The 20,376-nt window shown below is 38.2% G+C and overlaps 1 protein-coding gene across 42 annotated transcripts in view; it reads right to left on the reverse strand.

The window, feature by feature from the left end:
* The window catches only part of CARMIL1 (capping protein regulator and myosin 1 linker 1), a 305,081-nt gene that overhangs the window by 63,814 nt on the left and 220,891 nt on the right, over positions 1-20,376 (reverse strand). For all 42 annotated transcript variants that reach the window (XM_081522077.1, XM_081522066.1, XM_081522068.1 and 39 more), the window contains 3 exons: positions 19,531-19,599; positions 16,548-16,641; positions 10,089-10,187 (listed from right to left, as the gene is read on the reverse strand). In XM_081522077.1, the coding sequence (XP_081378203.1) occupies positions 10,089-10,187; positions 16,548-16,641; positions 19,531-19,599 (262 nt within the window). The remainder of the gene's footprint in view (positions 1-10,088; positions 10,188-16,547; positions 16,642-19,530; positions 19,600-20,376) is intronic.

Consider the following 20,376-nt stretch of genomic DNA (forward strand, 5'->3'; position numbering starts at 1 on the left):
TGCATGAAGAACAGCTCCTATGACCGTAAAATGTACTGAGGCTACATAAGTGAACTATCTGGAACTCCTATAGGAAAAAGAAGCGACATGAATAATGTATCTCATGGAATAATTACCTGGCCAAAATCTAAGCTTGTAGACAGGGTTCACATTTTAACTTTATGCATTTATTGCCCTGTAGAGAATTAAATGTATGCTTTCAAAAATCTTCTTAATTGATATAAATTCCAACTCTTCCAACTACTGTATTGATCTGTGCTTCCTGAAGCAAAAAGGGTCATCAATAATTCATATCTCACTAAGAAGGAATACCTAATTTCAAGAGACAAAATGAACCACATTTTGGGTTCTGATACACAAAGAAGGGAACTGATACATATCTGAGGCTAATTTGAGAGATATGTCGATGCGGCACTATAATAAAACTAATCATCTTTAATAATCATGAGAGACCAGAGACTCCTGACATATGTGCCATTAAGCACTCACCAAGGAGAGAGGGTTTAAACGAACTCAGCAAAATGGTCTTTAAGTGGAACTTTCAAAATCACATCCAGAACAAACAAACATTTCATTCTTTGACTCAAATAAGACATAAAATTTGACAAGTCTCCAAGATTCTTCTGAACACATACTTGCTAAGGTTTGGCACCACCCAACAGATCATATTCAGACACTTTACAACTAAAGAACCAAGGCCCAGAAAAGTTAAACTATTTAAGATGACATAGAAAGATTACGCAGAGTACAAATGGAAATTTTGAAAATGGGGAACAAAGGATTCAGATTCTCAGTTCATATTCAAGTCCCGACGGTACACAAATGTAGAAAAACAAAGGAGACTGCAGTCTGAAATACTGTCATCTCTTGGGCTCTCCCATCAAAGACTTCAAGGTAGATGACGGCACTCGAACTCTTCATCTTAAACTCTCTACTTTATCCGAGTAAAGTGTTCCTTCCATTTTTCTAAAGCAACCTAGGAAAGTTGCTAACTGCCATAATTTAAGAAGCTCACTTCCTTCCAAGGAAATGCACTCGATCACGCCTGGACTAGGTCTTCTGTAATTCCTCACCTGTCTTCCCATGTCCTTCTACAGGTCACATATCTTCCCCTTGAGAACACTCTGAGCAGTCACAAGCTCTCTTCCATGTGACCATCTTGCTCACGTTTGAACACAGCTCTCTTTCTTCTCTAATCTTTTTTCTTCAGGCTTAACGGTCCCAGTTTCCTTTACCATTCCAGAGTGACACCATTGTGTGATCCCTGACTCACACCTTCCCCCACGCACCCCTCTGAATTTTCTCTTCTATCTAAAACCCTCACACAACATGAGGGTAAACAAAATAGACTGTAACACAGTAACAGGGCTATCATCTTTCTCACTGTACAAAGTATACTTTCATTAATGTGGTGCAAATCAAAATTGGCTTCTTTGGCAACTAAACCACACAGTGTATCTTACTTGATGGTGGTCACTTAGGCTTTTCCAAATATAGTGGGTTATATAACCCAAGTGCAGAACTGAGAACCATTAGCCATAAAATGCCACCTTTGGTTGCTTGCAATTTGTCACAACTGTCCTCAGTTCCAGCAAATAGCTTACTGTGTGTGTGTTAGTCTCTCAGTTGCGTCTGACTCTTTGCAACCTCATGGGGTTTTGCCCACCAGGCTCCTCCATCCAAGTGATTTTCCAGACAAGAATACTGGAATGGGTTGTCATTTCCTTCTCCAGGGGATCTTCCTGACCCAGGGATCAAACCTGGGTCTCCTGCATTGCAGGCAGACTCTTTACCGTCTGGGCTACCAGGGAAGCAAATAGCTCACTTAGTGAAAAATTTTATCTTCCTCCATGTCTATTTCTTTATTTGATTCAAGAGAAATAAACTCAACACCTAGCACTGAGTGAGATATAGTCCTAAATTAAGATATACCCTTTGCCACCAAACAACATAAAAACCTTGAAGTGGAAAGAAATAGTCACAATTAACCATAACAAGATATAAAGTTTGCATATGTAACATCCACAAAGACAGACACATTTTGTTCACTGCCTGCCACATCACAAACCCTTATAAGTGTTTATTCAGTGAATAAATAGGTGATGAGAAGTACTAAAGGATTTCAGTCAAGGGCGAGATTACAGCTAATTGGGGCTGAAGGTAGCTTTTAGACTGGATCCTGAAACAGTTCTACAAACTGAGAAAAGAAAAGAGCATTTTAAGTAAAAGATTGAACATAAGCAATGGCACATTCAGACACTTGGGATTCCTGTTTCCTGGTTAGAAACAGAGGCATTTTATTGTAGAAGATCAGACTGGAATATTAAGCTAAGACAAGATAGTGTAAGACTCAGGCTCAGGCTACAGAGTTCAATCACTGCGTGCAAACCATACAGCATTTATTCCCCCCAGCTCCTCCCACAACTGTGAGTATCTAAAAATCCCTTAACCCATAACACTCACAATGTCTCAGCTTCCCTGATACAAAGGAAATGGGCTGTAAAAAGCACAAAGATACCAAAAAACAACAACAGCAAACAAACAAAAAAAGCACAAGGAGACATGGAAGATGGATTAACTAGTTCTTGCGGTGCTTGTAAAAGACACAGAAAGGAGTTAATAAAAAGCTTTAGCAAAAGGTCAGGCAGTAGAAATAGAAAGACACTTTGAAGATAAATGGACAATGAATAGTGACTCTGAATGAAGAAAGTGAATGAGGCATCCAAGATGACTCCAGGCGTTCTATTCTCAGTGAATGACGATGTCTCTGAGAGAAATGGTGAAATCAGTTGCTCCGAAGAAAGAGTCTGGTCTTTCACCTTGCTATGTCAGAGGGCCATCTGGATGGAGATGCTGAACAAACAGCTGAAAACCAGGAATTTCTGTTTACAGTAAACAGGGACTGAGAAGATAGATCAGGAGTCATCCACACAAGAGAGTTAAAATGGTAGAAGTAGATTAGATAGCACTAAGTACAAAACTTTGAAAAAGGATTGCATTTGGAAGATGAAAGGAGAAAGAGTTGTGTAGAAAGGAGGAAAGAGAACAACAGAATGATATTCAGAACAGCATACTATCGGATGAACCAAGAAGTGTATCTCAAGAAAGATAAGATGGTCTATAATAATGATGATGATTGTGATAATAAAAATATACCAACAAACAATGTTTACTGGTAAGGAACCAAGGACTTTGCACATATTATCCCATTTAATCATCTGAGCACGTTCTGGGTCATCTTTCCCATTTTTCACAGATGAAACCAAGCCTTAAAGAGGTTAGTTAGTGACTAACATCAGTTCCAACCAAGAAGGAATAGCAGAATCTGTACTTAAAACCAAGTCATCTGATTTGAGACCCCAAGTCAGACCACTACACATACAGCCTCCTTTCATCAAAAGATGAGGAGGGAGAAAGGCCTCTGACTTGGTGACCAGGTCCATTGAGTCTCATCTCAGCAGACAGACAGGGACAGAGGGCACATTCGGAAAGGTTGTAAAGTGAATAGGTAGCAAGAAGCCATGAAAGCAAGTATAAAAACCTGCACATGAAAGGAAGGGAAGAGAATGTGTTGAGTAAATAGCTCTAGGCAACAAAATTGTCTTAAAAAATAAAAAGGATGGGAAGACATAGCAGAGGTTGGCAAACTATAGGCGATTCTGATCCTGCTTTTATAAATAAAGTTTTATTGGTTCTGCCACACTCACGTATGCAGATATTGTCTATGGCCGCTTTCACTCTATCACAGCACAGCTGAGCAGTTGCAACAGAGACCATATGGACTGTAAAGGTTAATTACTATTTGGTTGTTTTATAGAAGTTTGCTGACTTTTGATTAAGAGCATTTATAATATGAAAATAAGAGATCAAAAGCATAGGTGCAGTGTTGAGTCTTGTGAAGGTCTTTCCTAAACAAAGACTAGAGACAAAAACAAATATATGAACTGTTATGAGACTTCAATGTTTCATTAAAACACATTTTAATCCCTTCAGCTTCACCTGGGAATGATGACTGCCTATGCCGTTAGCAGGAGTAGTCACAGAGGGCCTATTCTTTCTGTGTTCCTATTTCTGGAAACTTCAATAAGAAGTTTCAATAAGGAGGAGATAAATCTCTCCTAAGGCGACTGAAACAATTAAAGTCTGAAAACTGCTAATCATCATGTCCTAAGAAATCCCCAAAGTGAAAAGGTGGCAATATACCTACTACATAATGACTCGAATAATTCAGAGCGATGTCACCCCTACAGAATTAAACATCTGTATATGCCTCCAGTGTATAATTTCCTCTCGACTGAGAAGATGAAACTTACTTTTAAAAATTAGCATTAAAGGTTGCGGCAGTAATTTTTTTAGATGAGCAACAAAACCCCTGTGAATGAGGGAAAAAGTTAAAAGGATGTTGAATTCAGGAAAGCCTGTGTTATGGTAGCTCATAAAGGAACCAAAGGCAAAGGTGCACTGTAAGGTCTTAGCTCTCTCTCTGCTTTTAATGTTAAACACTAAAACCAGGAAATAACAGTAAACCATAAAGTACTAAAAGCTAATATTAGTCCCTTATAGGAAAAAATTTAGATGTTTAAGGCATTGGTAAGGTCAAAAATAATATTTTCCTTCCCAAAACTCCCTGTTACTTCACTAATATTCATAATTAATGTTTTTCTTAACAGATACACTTTTCTTATATAAATAACACATGCTTACTATAAAGCATTCAAACAAAACTGTGAAAACAATAGAACTCAACCTAATCACAGCACCTGAAATAACCATTATTTACATTTTGGTGAACACTCATGAATCTCTCTGTATACAAAGTCATCCATATAATTTTACCTACTTGAAAGATCATACATGACAAATTTATTATGGACACCTTTCTTTCATTCTGTTTCAAGGAAAAGGAATGACAAAAAATTTAAATGGCTCTCTATCCAAAGCAGTAGAATACATATTCTTTTCAAGAGTACACGGAACATTCTCCAGGACAGATCACAGGCTGGGCCACAAAAGAATTCTCAATATATTTAAGAAGGCTGAAATCATATCAAGCATTTTCTCGGACCACAACAGTAAGGAGACTAGAAATCAACTACAAGGAAAAAAAAAAAACTACAAAAAACCACAAACATGTGGAGGCTAAACAATATGCAACTAAACAACAAATGGAAGACTGAAGAAGTCAAAGAGGAAATTAAAAAGAAAAACAACTGCAAACAAGTGAAAATGGGAACACAATGACTCAGAATCTGTGGGACACAGCAAAAACAGTTCTAAAAGGAAGCTTATAGCCATACAAGCCTAACCTGGGAAACAAGAACAATGTCAAGTAAATTACCTAACTTTACATATAGAAAAAGGAGAAATAACAAAACCAAAGTTAGTATTGGTCAACACGATACAAGGAAAGAAATCCTAAAGGTCAGAACAGAAATAAATGGAATAGAGACCAAAAAAAAAAAAAAAAGTAGAAAAGATTAATGAAACTAAGAGCAGTTCTTTGAAAACAACTTTGTTGAAAAGATATCTTTGTTGTCTGTCTTGAAAATATCAACAAAAGTGATAAACCTTTAGCCAGACTAATCAAGAAAAAAAGAAAGAGGGCTCAAATAAATAAATCAGAAACAAAGAGAAGTTACAAGTAACATCACAGAAATACAAAGGGTCGTGAGAGATTACAACAAACAAATACAAGCTTCCCAAGTGATTCAGTAGTAAAGAATCCAGCTGCCAATGCAGGAGACACAGGTTTGCACCCTGGGTCAGGAAGATTCCCTGGAGAAGGAAATGGCAACCCACTTCAGTATTCTTGTCTGGGAAATTTCATGGACAGAGGAACCTGGTGGACTATAACCCATGGGGGGTTGCAAACAGTCAGACATGACTTATCAACTAGACAACAACAAACAAATATAAACAAATAAAATGGACAATCGAGAAGAAATAAATTTTTAGAAACACACACTCTCCCAAGACTGAATCAGTAAGAAATAAAAAATATGAACAGACCAATTACCAGTAATGAAATTAAACAAGCAATTAAAAAAAACAAAACCTCCCAACAAGCAAAAGTCCAGGAGCAGACACCTTCACATGTGAATTTTACCAAACACTGAGAGAAGACAGAACACTTATCCTTCTTAAAGTATTCCCAAGAGTTGAGGAGAAACACTTCCAAAGTCATTCTCTGAGACTAGCATTACTCTGATGTCAAAACCAAAGACACTGCAAAAATTAAAATGATATTTGTACAGATAAGAAAATAGAATAAACCATAAAAAGCAGTTTCAAGTATAAAACTTTTCCTACCAGTTGGTTCCTCTAAATCTACTGAAATGAACATTTTTGAAATAAACAATTTTTAAAAGTCTCTGCTTTTAAATTATTTTGGTGACTTCCGTTTTAAACAGCAGATTTACATCTGTGTTTTTTACTTTTGATGAATTAGAGAGGATTATCCTAAAAGTAAAACTTTAGTATACTTATAAACAAAAAGTAAAACAAAAAGTAAACCTTCAGTGTACTTATACTCAACTCATCTTTCTCCCTCTTCAACACTTAACTTTAGTTTCATTATTTTTACATTAAGATTTCCAGCATTTACATATTTTTTAGTATAATAATAATTAGGTGTTCCTTTCTTGTCTAAGTTGATATTAAAATTTTAAATCCACTAAAATGCACAGTACAGAATTATGATTATGGAATTCATGGAGGAAGAAACGTAATAGTATATCTTTTAATTCTGCAGCTCAAAGCAGATTGCCCCAAAGTGGCAATTTTTTAAAGCTTTCTTTAAGCTTTTATAACTTCGATGATTTCATTTCTGGCACAGTTTCTTATTTATATCTCATATTGTATACTTTCTTTTCAAAAAAGATCTTAATGACCCAGATAACCATGATGAAGTGATCACTTAACTAGAGCCAGACTGGAATGCAAAGGGAAATGGGCCTTAGGAAGCATCACTATGAACAAAGCTAGGGGAAGTGATGGAATTCCAGTTGAGCTATTTCAATCCTAAAAGATGACGCTGTGGAAGTGCTGCATTCAATATGCCAGCAAATTTGGAAAACTCAGCAGTGGCCACAGGACTAGAAAAGTCAGTTTTCATTCCAATCTCAAAGAAGGACAATGCCAAAGAATGTTCAAACTACTACACAATTGCACTCATCTCACACACTTGCAAAGTAATGCTCAAAATTCTCCAAGCCAGGCTTTAACAGTACATGAACTGTGAACTTCCAGATGTTCAAGCTGGATTTAGAAAAAGCAGAGGAACCAGAGATCAAATTGCCAACATCCGTTGGATCATCGAAAAAGCAAGAGAATTCCAGAAAAACATCTACTTCTGCTTTATCGATTATGCCAAAGCCTTTGACTGTGTAGATCACAACAAACTGTGGAAAATTCTGAAAGAGATGGGAATACCAGACCACCTTACCTGCCTCCTGAGAAATCTGTATGCAGGTCAAGAAGCAAGTTAGAACCGGACATGGAACAATGGACTGGTTTCAAATTGGGAAAGGAGTATGTCAAGGCTATATATTATCACCCTGCTTACTTAACTTATATACAGAGTATATCATGCAAAATGCTGGGCTGGATGAAGCAAGCTGGAATCAAGATTGCCAGGAGAAATATCAATAACCTCAGATACACAGATGAAACCACCCTTATGGCAGAAAGCGAAGAAGAACTATGAGCCTCTTAATGAAAGTGAAAGAGGAGAGTGCAACAGCTGGCTTAAAGCTCAACCTTCAGAAAATTAAGATCATGGCATCTGGTCCCATCACTTCATGGCAAATAGATGGAAAAACAGTGGGAACAGTGACAGACTTTATTTTTGGGTGCTCCAAAGTCATTGCAGATGGTGATTGCAGCCATGAAATTAAAAGAAACTTACTCCTTGGCAGGAAAGTTATGACCAGCCTAGACAGCATGTTAAAAAGCAGAGACATTACTTTGCCAACAAAAGTCCATCTAGTCAAGGCTATGGTTTTTCCAGTGGTCATGTATGGATGTGAGAGTTGGACTATAAAGAAAGCTGAGCACTGAAGAATTGATGGTTTTGAACTATGGTGTTGGAGAAGACTCTTGAGAGTCCCTTGGACTGCCAGGAGATCAAACCAGTCCATCCTAAAGGAAATCAGTCCTGAATATTCATTGTAAGGTCTGATACTGAAACTCCAATACTTTGGCTACCTGAAGCAAAGAACTGACTCATTGGGAAAGACCCTGATGCTGGTAAAGATTGAAGGCTGGAGAAGAAGGGGATGACAGAGGATGAGATGGTTGAATGGCATCATCAACTTGATGAACATGAGTTTGAGTAAGCTCTTGGAGTTGGTGATGGACAGGGAAACCTAGTGTGCTGCAGTCCATGGGGTCGCAAAGAGATGGACATGACTGAGCAATTGAACTGAACTGATACTTTCTTCTGTTTTGCTGGAGAATTTCCTCAAAAAAACAGTTTTTCATATGGAACATTGGGGGTAAAATTTCTGATCCCCTGTCCAAATATAATTTTACTCTGCCCTCACTCTCTTTGATAAAATGGCTGAACCTCATTTGTTTCCAGGATAGTCCCCTTGTAAGATGACCTTTGTAGTCTCTCTGGAACTCTTTAAGATGGTGGTTTTTTGGGGTTTTTTTTTTCCCTTTATTCTAAGTGTTCTGACCAAGTATGGTCCTTTACTCATCCCTCTAGATCAATTTCAATAGGCTATATCAACTCCAACATTCATATGAAATGCTTTTCTATTATTTTTACTCTTAACTTTTTCTATGATGTTTCTTTTTAACCTCTGGAGTTAGAAGGTTATTGGTCATTTTTAATCTATTCACTATTTTGACTTACTTTTCTCTTATATTTTTCATCTGTCTTACTGCATGTTATAAAGATTTTCCCTGTTTTCTACCAAAGAAGTAGCTTTGTGCCCTATCAGTTAACTTAATTCTATATTACAGTTTTCGTATTTTCAATTGCTAAGCATTGTTTACTGTCCTCCGATTACTCCTTTTCATAGCAGCTAATTCCTATTTTATGGATATAATATTCTCTCAAGTCCCACTGAAGTTATTAAATTAAAACAATTTTTTTTAAGTTCTCTGCTCTACTTTGAACCATCTGAGCTCAGTTCTTTGGTATATCTTCTTTCGTTGATATCCTATAGATTTTCCTCGAATACTTTATGATCCTTGGGTTTGGCTATGTTTTTGGAGGAAAATATTCCACACTTTTTTAAAGTTGAGTAGAGAGAAAAAGAATGAAGTAAAAGAAAAGAACACTTTAGTTTCTCTTCAGCACTTAAGTGTTAATTAACATTCAACAAATTCTTAATTATTCAGAAGAATTTGGAAGTTTGTTTCCTACTCAGAGAAGTGAAATGGAGTAGAAGAAACGGAACAGAAGGTCTCCAAAGTATTAAATCTATTACCCTCAGATTTTATCGTCTATAATCTAGGGTTCCTAATAGTTATATATAAATCTAAATCACATCTTACTACAAGGAGATCAAGCCAGTCAATCCTAAAGGAAATGAACCCTGAATATTCATTGGAAGGACTATAGCTGAAGTTAAGCTTCAATACTTTGGCCACCTGATGCGAAAAGCTGACTCACTGGAAAATACCTTGATGCTGGGAAAGATTAAAGGTAAAAGAAGAAGGAGGTGGCAGAGGATGAGATGGTTAGATAGCATCACCGACTCAGTGGACATGAATTTGGGCAAACTCTGGAAGATAGTGGAGGACAGAGGAGCCTGGCTTGCTGCAGTCCATGGGGTCACAGAGTTATTGTGTCTATAACTTAGCAACCGAACATCACCTTACTGATAGTCTTAAAAAGCACAAAATCATCAACAATGAAAACTGTATATTTAGTATAAGAATTAACCTACGTCTTCCTCCCGCTACATCTTCCCGCAAACTACTTACATTTGTTGTCATTTTCAGAAATGGGTTCTCACTGTCCCATGGGAAATGATTCAAACACTAGAAATCCTCGGTCTCTGGCTCTTACAAGGGTCAGTTCAGCGTAAGCAGGAGGAAGAATGGGCACTGGGAGAAGACTGGTACCCTCTTACCTGCTGCGTGGTGCTGGTGACAATGCCCTGCTGGAGGCGATAGGCCTGCTCTTGAAGGTATTTTCTAGTCTCGTGATTCCGGAGCAGATAGTTTTCTATCTGGAAATTAAGCACAGGTCTCTCTCAAGAACACATGTCAACTCAGCAGAGTAAAGTCATCAGTGAAACAGCCAGCTGCTGAAGTGAAGACCCAAGCAACTAATTTACACATCCTGCCAGGGCCTTGACCCCACAGAATGTACGAGAGGGGGAAATGGACTATCAGATGCATTACAGGTGTTCTTAGTTAGAAATTTCACTTGCAGGTAACAGGGGTGATTTTTATGTGACTCAGTAGTTGACAAAGAAGAGCAAATGTTTAATTTCCTACAGGTTAGACACCTCATTTACTGCCTTTTCATCACTTTCCTGCACGTGATCGTAACCTTTCTCTCTCATAAATTTTTAACCAATAAACAGTTCAGAAGCTAAATAAGTACCCCTACAGAGTATGGATGGTCCTTTCTGAACCTTGTGGCCTTATTCCAGGGGTAGAATCCACCAGCATTCAGAAAATTCTTTCAAGGAAAATATAGGTACAAAATTGGAAGGATACAGGCTGGTCCATCTCAAAGCTATATACTAATTTCCTTAATCTACCAGGTTTACATGTATTTTTAAAAATAGGAATGATTTTAGCAAATTTATCAAAAATTAGAAAATGGATTCCTACAGAAAATGAAAAGTCTTGAAGTTACTTGACAATCTGTATTTTTATACATAGACAATGTTTTATGAAAAACTCAAAAATACAAATGATAAATAGATTGGAATAAAGTATTTAAGAAGAACAATATACACATTGGGCAAAACGTGCAGGATAAACTATTGGGGATAATGAATACCTATTAAGGTGTTTTTTTAAAGAATGATCTAAGTATGCCATCTATTTTTTTAAGTTGTTGCTTTTATTTGTCTTATTAATGCAACTTAACCATTTGGCTTCTAATTTGTTACTATAGTTCCCTAAGAACTTCTAATAACTATGAGGCTTTCAGCATTATTACATTTTCATTTTAATTTTGCATATGCTAAAATGACTACTACTTAATACCAATCAGGAACAATTAAAACAGACTATAATTACTATCATCCCTGGAAACTACCAAGCAGAGCAAAATGTACCTTTTACTAAACATAAATGAAGAAATTATAAAAACAAAAAGATCCCTGAAATGGAGCATCATTAAAGTGACACATTAATACCATGACATTATCTTACATTAATTTTTTCCTGCTGCTTCCCAAGAAGTCATCTCTTTCCAAGGTGACATTACCATCAAGGTAGAATGTCTTTGCTAAAAGAAGATTCTTGCCTGAAATTGGCAGACACACACTGGCCCCCAGTTTTGGGTGCTTTTGCTTTGTTATTTGTTCTACATTTGGCCTCATTAAGCCCTGGCCATGGGCCAGTTCTGAGAGCAGCTTGTTTACTCAGGAGGCTCCGCTCACATACAGGCAGTGCACCCAAGACAGGCCCACGCATTTCCAGCACTGCCCCAGGTGCACCAACCGTGCTTCACAGACTGAGCCTGGAGGGAATATTTTAGAAAAAAATTAATATTCAAAGCTCATTTCTAAAAGCTAGTACAAGGAGCGAAGAAAGACAATGCTAAGTGTCTTTAAAAACAGTTATGTACACATCACCACTGAAAGTATTTGCATCTTGAATTAACAGGGTAAATTTTCCTTCTGTGCACCTTTAGGGGCCAAGGCAGAGAACCAGGACAGGACAGGGGCTTGACTCAGGTCAAATGGAAAAGGGGAAGAGCCAAGAGTTTCATTATCACATTGCCAATACCCCTGGGCAGAAGTGACTGGGAGACAGTCTAGAGTCCATTAGACATCTTCAGTCTCACTGCTGAAAATAGCAGCAGCACATAGGCAAAAAATAATGTGTTTTAATAAAGGAATCTTATATTTTAAAATAATAAAGATTGAATACAGAATCACAATATTGCTCTTCAGTAGAGTAAAATTAAAGGGCAAGAGGACAGGGTTCTGTGACAATGAAAAATGGAACATATAAAAGCATAGTAAGTACTATAGGAAAAGAAAACAATAAATATGAGCTTTAAAGTCAACAATTTTCATTTGAAAAACACAAATTTTGTAATTAACATATTTGCATACTGTTTGTTCTTTCTTTTTTTATCCTCCTTTTCTGCCTTCTCTGATTTTAAGCATTATATATGATTCACTTTTTTCTCCTTTCTTAGAGAATTATAAATATTTTAGTGGTTGCCCTAGTGTCTGCAAAATACATTTACAATCAATTCAACTCTTCTTTCAAATAATACTAGAATTGCCACTTGAACAACCCAGGTGTGAACTGCACAAGGGTGCTTGTAAGCAGATATTTTTCAATAGCAAATACTACGGCACTACACGGTCCATGGCTGGTTGAGTCCATAGATGTAGATAAGGTGGGCCAATTGTAAGTTATACTCAGATTAACCCCAAGGCTGTCCATTTCACAAGTAGTACAGGTACATTAATGACAGTATTGCCAATTTCTCCCTTTCATCCCTTGTAACACCACTTAGAAATTCTTTATTTCTTATTTTTGAAGGTAAATTTTGCTAGATGCAGAATTCTAGTCTGCTGGGTTTTTTCCCAAATACTTTCATATTTCACTTTATTTTCTTCTTGTTTGCATGATTTCTGACTCAAAGTCTGCTATAATTCTTGTCCTTATTTCTCAATATGCAGGATGTATTTTCCCCTGTCCTCCTTCAACATTTTCTCTTTGATTTGCTTTTCAGCAGTTTGACTAATAATGTGCTTACATGTTGATTTTGGGGGAGGGGGGTATTTATCTTGCTTGGTGTTCTCTGAGTTCCCTGTATCTGTGGTTTGGTTTCTGTCATTAATTTCAGAAAATTCTTAGTCATTATTTATTCTGTTCCTTTCTCTTTCTTCTCCTTCTGATATTCCCATTACAAGGCTATTCAATGTTTTGTAATTTTTCCCACAGTTCTAGGATATTCTGTTATTTTTTCCTCCTATTCTATTTTTCCTCTTTGCATTTCAATCCGGAGGGAATATTTTAGAAAAAAATATTTTTGAGTGGCAAAGTTTTTTCAGGGAAGTTTCTACTGACATATCCTCAAACTCAATGGTTCTTCCTCCACTGTCTCCAGCCCACTGATGAGCTAATAAAAGGCATTTTTTTGTTTGTTATAGCATTTTTGTCTTCTAACACTTCCTTTTGATTTTTTTCTTAGTTCCTCTCTCTCTGCTTTTAGTACCTATCTGTTCTTGCATGTTTTTTAACTTTTTCCATTAAAGCCCTTAACATATTTGATTGCAATTGTTTTAATGACCTGTCTGATAATTCCAAACTCTGTGTCATATCTGAGTCTGGTTCTGATATTTGCTTTGGCACCTCACACTGTGTTTTTTCTTGTCTTTTAGCATGCCTTGTAATTTTTTGTTGAAAGCCAGATATGATGTATCTAGTAATAGACACTGAGGTCATCAGTCTGTTAATGTGAAGTTTTTATGTTCATCCAGCTAGAAACTGGGTTGTGTTGAATGTCTGCTATAACTGTGTTTGTCAGGGCTTTAAGTTCTTCTATCAACCTGTTTATGACTCTCCTGCTATTTTGGGGTTTCCCTAGAAATGCCTTCTTAAATAGTGTCTTACAGCTTTACTCAGTTGTAATTCACTGTTATTATAGTTGATGTGTGATGTAATGTAATAGGGAGGGGAAACATTCTATAATCTTAAGATTAAATTTAGGGGTTTTTTTAAAAAAAAAACAAAAAGACTAGGTCTGAGTCCCTGGACTGTAACCTTTAGACGTGTTTCTTGGCCCTCTTTTTTTTCCCCTCCCTTATGTGAAACAAAAGGCTGGAAGGGGATACAGTGGTCTGCCTTCCACTAGGTCAGGTAAGGCTCTCATAGAATAGTTTCTCTTGAGGGTTGGCTTTTGTTACAGAGGATAGCATGTTCTAAGTGTATTTCAAAATGGTTACCTTTCCCCGTCCCCCTGCCAGAAACATGAGCAAATTATCCTCCAATCTTCACTGTGATAACATGTTGGGGTTCTTATACCTAAAACCCAGGCAAGGGTCACAGCCTACCTAAGACTGAGCCTCTAAGAGTTTTTAGCTCTCAAATTAGTCCACACTAAGCCTGCAACAATTCATCAATAGCTGTTAAAGCATTCCTCTGAGTTACTGGCTCCACTGGCTTCTGCTCCTGGTAAGCTGATTCCAGCTTTGATTTTCTCTATTACCATTTCCAGGGTGACAGTTTGCCGTGTCACCTCAATTCTCTGGCAGACCTAAGAAAAGTCACTCATTTTCTGTTTGTTAAGCTTTTTTTCTTGTTGTGAAGATGGGAATGATGACTTGCAAACTTTGCATGTCTAATCTGAAATCAGAAACCTCATCTCTATAGAATATGTCTTCTGTTATAAGCTGACTAATATCCTTTAGGAAAGCATAAAGATATCTAACATTTGTATTTTGCTTTATGGCCGACAAATTGCTTTTCATGTACACAACCTCATTTGATCCTTATGGAGACCTTAGGCAAATTAAACACACTTTCAGTTTTCTTATCCATAAAATGAGGATATAATAGAACCAAACTCATGGATTTACTTTAAAGTTGACAGGTATTAATTTATGTAAATCATTTAATATAGTGTCAGGCACCCAGCATGAACTATATCCTAAGTGTCAGCTAAATACTGTTATTGTGTAGCTTTATTTTTTATATAGATGAAGAAACCAAAGTTCAGAAACACTTATAAGTACTTACAGAAATCACAAAGCTGGAAAGAATCTGACTTGGATCTTTTGAACACAAATCTTAGCTGGTTTCTTTTGCAACCCCACACTTTCCTCTTCCTCCACTCCCAACCTTACTCTCTTAATTCACTGAATGTCTAAAAAACATCTAAGCATGCATATCAGGTACTGCACTAGCTTCTGAGAATAAAACAAGATGAAAAACACAGACTCTGCCTTCAAAGAGCTCAGTCACTGGGAGAAAAAGAAAAAACAATGGAGGCAGGTAACTTAAAACAATGTCATAAGGCCAATGGAAGAACCACATACCTACTGGGGGAAAGGGACTCTGAGAAGTCGTCCTGGATGGGTTGACCCTGGATTTCAGTCTCAACAAACATGTACAGTAGTGGGGTAAGCACGAGTATGATCTAGACTCAAGCAGTGATTCTCAAATGTTATAAGCATAAGGAAAGCTCAGAAAAACACAGATGGCTAAGTCCTGCCCCAGTTTCTGAGGCCCAAGAATTTGCATTTCTATCAAGTTCTCTGAAGTAGAGAAAAACAAAGACCAAGGGGTGGTTAAGAGATGAAATTGACAGTGAATAGGAGACAGATCCTGGGCAGAAATTCTTGCCAAGCTAAGGAAATTAGGCTTTATCGTAAAAGCCTCTGGGGAGGACTGGATTGAAGGTTTCAGCCTGATCAAATTCACCAAGAAGAAAGATGGCTATTTTTGACTGTGGCGTAGAAAACAGACAAACGGATGTAACCATCCTGGTGAGAGAGAATGAGGCTGGAACAAAAGCATCTGTTATAGGAATAGAGGGAAGGAGAGTAAATGAAGAGATTTATGCTACATAGTAAACTTGGTGACGGATTGGCTGCAGACGATATAGGGAAAAAGAAGTCAAACTTAGGAGACTGGACAGAGGGTGGTACCACCAGATGAAAGCACAAAGAGGGAAGAAAGATTTAGGAGATTTCCCAAATAATAGCATAATAAATAGAGTCAGATGGGAAATATTTGAGCATATCTTAAAGTAAATACAAAGGTAGCCATAACCACAGAAAGAGAAAGATGAAGATATGAAAGAGTGAAAGAATGACTGACAGGGCAAGTTACCAGCAAAGGGCAGAGATGTTGGGGTCAAAGGCATTATGGATGGCTGGGCTTCAAAGGGAAAGCACCCACCCTCCTCTGGGGTTGCCAGAAAGGAAGTGGGAATGGGTGTGGATACAGACACATTTATAGAAAAAGATGGCAAAGAGAGATCTCAACAATGAGATGAAGAAGGAAGGGAGAAGGAGGAAGGGAAGGTTTCTCAGTGAAGAAGGAAGGGAAGGTTCAGGCTGTTGAGGATGAAGGATGTGGTAGCTGACATGGATTTCTACACATTCTCAAAAAGATAAACAGGAAGTTATCCATGCCTGAGCTCTGGCATGCTGATGTTATAAGAATGTTATTTCACTCCACTTAACGTTCACAAGTTTTAATCCTTCTTATCTTATTCCTCCCCCAGTCATGCATTATGCCAGTCATGATCACAAGAATACAAACTAATATGAAAATAGCTTTGTAAAATACAAAGCACTGTTCATACCTTCAGAATTATTATTCACATAATTCCACTCAAATGTGAATTTATTATGATTAAGCTATTGATCCTTCAGTACCTTCTGGAGAGCCTCTTCTGTCTTTTCAGGGTTTGTTTTTAAGGCCTGAGAAGCATCGTACATAGGAATTGGCATAAATCGCAACGTGTAGTTCCTAGAAAAAAGGAGAAAATGGCATGTTTATTAAAAGTAACTTCCTATTACCTTAATTCCACACTCTTTTTTGAAAAATCTGAAAAGAGAATTGCCAAAGTGTCTTAGAAAATTCTAAACTACTGGAACGCCTTAGGCCCCATAATTATAAAGTCAGCCTTCTTTCCTATCCACGTGTGCGACACCACGGGTAACCTCGTCACGCTGTCTGCAAAACTGACAGAATTTGAAGGAAACTGGTTTTGTTGTTTTGCTTTTGGTTTTCAATTACAGCAAGGACAGGACTTTCAAACTGAAACTGCAGAGATGGACTGAGAGAAAGGCTAGGGGGAACTCCAGGATCAACTCACTCATTCAGATTTCAATCACCAACAGATCTGAAGGTACCTTGATCACCCATGATGATGGATGACAGACAGGCCCCAAACAGTAGAGAAAAAGCCCCAAATAGAACCAACACATTTGCTTGCCAAGCCAAGGACGTGAGTATCCACAACAACAGTCTGTTCAGGCTCTGGGCTCCTTTAAATAAGGGAGTCCAAGACCAGTGACTGTCTTTAGAAAACCTTCCTGCCTGGCTCAACACCCTGACCTCTGAGGGCCTGGCAGTCCGCACCCCACATCAGCCCGAGAACCCCAGGCTCTCGACACCAGATAAAGCAACTGTGGAACTCTGGGTCTATTTATGACCTCAGGGCTGCCGACTGGTTGACACAGGAATGCAAGGGTGAGTCATTTTTTGCATGAGAACACTTGAAGCCGCACTCTGACCTCTGCTCCTGACCTTGCTACAAAGTGCTGTGGGTCCGGATGAATGTCCACACCTGCTCCCCTACCACAAACTCAAGCCCTGGGGGCGCCTTCTCTTTCCCACCCCAAATGCATGTGTTTCTACAACAAGACACTCAGAAGATTGACCTTGTAGGCCCCGTGTTAGCAGCTGAGGCATAGGCTTCACACAGCTGGCTTATTTCACGTCTCTAATCAAGAAGCAGCACTTGAGGTGTGATTCTTATGGTTAGTTAGATGGCTTCTACTGAAAGAATAAATTAACATCTAACTCCTAAAACAGGTATGAATAATGAAGAAATAATAAAATAAACAGTCATCTTAATAATAGCAGTCATCTGGATGGTTACCTAATGGGGAAAAAAAAAAATGTTCTTCATCCAGTCCAACTTACAGGGTGACTGTAAAGTAAAATAACCAGCAAAGAGAAGGCTGTTATTTCTGTAACCTTCATTTTTACCTTAACTTTGCTTGAGCAAAATTGCTTTTGTTTGACTTAAGAGGAGCCAGACAACTGAAACTAAGGGACAATACATCTTTTTTTTTTTTGGCACACTTAAGATTTTCTTTTCCGTCATCCACTTTGCATCATGCTTCAGACCAGCATGGTTTACTTAAACCAAACGTGGTTTCACACCACTGGCATCTTGGATCACAGAATATATGAGACTGTAATCCAGGGAGCCCTACTCTTGGCTTCTCACAGACGTGTCTTGGCTGGCAGTCTGCAGCATCATTAGGGTGGCAGCTGTGCTGTTAGCATCCAAATGCAATGATTGGTAAATAACTGTTTCCTTTCAAAGGTTTTGTGGTGCAATAGGTGTAATTATAGGAGGTTGTGCAGTCACAGGAGGCTCCCAGGAAGGGTGGCCATGGTGACTGGATGGTACAAGCTGCCTTATCCCAGTTTAGTGATGGCCGGAGGTGGCAGCAACTTTGACCTTCTCGCCAAAGGAGAACCACAGGATTTAGAATTGGAAGGCACGTAAAGACAATTTACTCTGAATTCTCACTTTATTAAAAAAAAAAAATCAATCAGTGAGGTGAAATGCTTTGTTCAAGATCATAGGCTTGTTGGTGACAGAACTGGAGACTGAATGGAGAACTCCTAATTCCAGGCCTAGGGTTTTATCCAGGTCATCATATTGGGCATGAGAGCTCCACGTGAGGGGCCGTACATGGAAGGAAACCTGGGAAAACACATCCTCTTCCCCTCCCCAGGGCACCAACTCCCATATCCCTGGCCCCTAATTTTCATCCCACATTTTGCAACCTCTAGTTTTTAATTCTATACATCTGCTTTGATTATTTCTTCCATTAGAACATAATATGAAGGCTGAAAAGCTCAGAAAGAGATTTTTTCCCTAGCATTTTTTTTTTCAGCCACGTTTGTATTCTTCTTTCCACATTCAATTTACTGGGATAGTAAATTTGACAATCAATAATAATTACAGACTTTAGTTACGAAAGTAATAAAGAAAGCCTTTAAGAGAAATGAGACAAGCGAGCCCTGCCCTTGCCACTTCTTCAGGTTCACTTTTATTTTCCTGCTGGCTCAGCTGGTAAAGAATCTGCCTGCAATGCAGGAGACCCGGCTTTAATTCCTGGGTTGGGAAGATCCCCTGGAGAAGGGAATGGCTACCCACTCCAGTATCCTGAAGAATTCCATGGACTGTATATTCCATGGGGTTGCAAAGAGTCAGACACAACTGAGTGACTTGCACTTTGACTTTATTTTCTGGAGCCCAACTTTTTTCTCAGCATTGGATTCAGAGTTGTCATCTGGGCAAGAAAGCAAGACCCTGTGGAAATAGGTTTAAAATCACAAGGAGAAAGAAGCAAGGTGAGCACTGGGTGGGCCTCTACCATGATATTTGTGACTTTGGCAGAATGAGCATCTATGCCCTCATTTTATGGATGAGGAAACTCACACCAGAAGAAAGTCAATGTATTCCCAGTGTCATGGCTGGTGAGCAATAGACTGAGAATCAGACAATCTGGGTCTGAGTTAATCCACTGTTACTTGTATTACCCCATAGATAACACAAACACCACTGGTTCTTTTCTATTTTTCTAGAAAGAAGTCCTATGTAAAACTTACTTTTCCATAGCAACAGCTATATCTTGAAAGCCTTGTGCAGTAATGTTGTTCTTGTCCCATATAACAGTCCTGTTTGGAAACCAAATCACAAAGATGATCAGATACTTAGGAATGGAGGAAATGATTCTCCCACTGCAGATACATCTCTCACAGGCAACACTGTCTAGGTAGTTTAGCACAATGAGCTAGGAATAACATTCAGCGTTGTTTCAAACAAAGCAAGGATGAGCATTTCCCCCAATATTAGATTCCAAAGCCATCTGCTCAAGGAGGATGGGGGGGAAAAAAAAAAAAAAACAACTTAAAAGCAACAGCACACACATTAACTTACCATTACATCACCTAATGCCTAGCCATCCAGAAAACCCTAAATCCTGACTTCCCTGATATTCTCCCAACATATTCTCCAAATACCATCCTAGTACTGAAGTCTGAGGCTGAAGCTATTTATATATACACAGTCTCATGTCCAACATACAGAATTTCAGATACTGAATTTTTTTTTCTATTCTAAACAGCTGGAAAGACCATCTGGTATTTTCTGATGTTTCATCACTGCCCTGATGTGGTGTGACCAACAGTCCCAGCAACCGAGTTCACTCTGCTGGCAGAACCTTGGGTACTCTAAGGAGGCTGTTTACTTTTTAAACACAAAATCTATTTTGGAAGAAAAGTATTACTTTCTTTTCAGAATGTGAATACTTCAGAAGTATTTTGGGCTTTGTCAATTCACCTGACATGAAATGGCTTTTTATTTGTCTGAATGCTCCCAGACTCACAGCCTTTAATTGCTTTCTCTTCCTAACCTCAATGACCTTCCTCACATACACACTGGTCTTCAAAGAA

The sequence above is a fragment of the Giraffa tippelskirchi genome, chromosome 8, assembly GCF_054371585.1.
Source record: "Giraffa tippelskirchi isolate mGirTip1 chromosome 8, T2T-mGirTip1v1.2.pri, whole genome shotgun sequence".
Classification (NCBI taxonomy): Eukaryota; Metazoa; Chordata; class Mammalia; order Artiodactyla; family Giraffidae; genus Giraffa; species Giraffa tippelskirchi.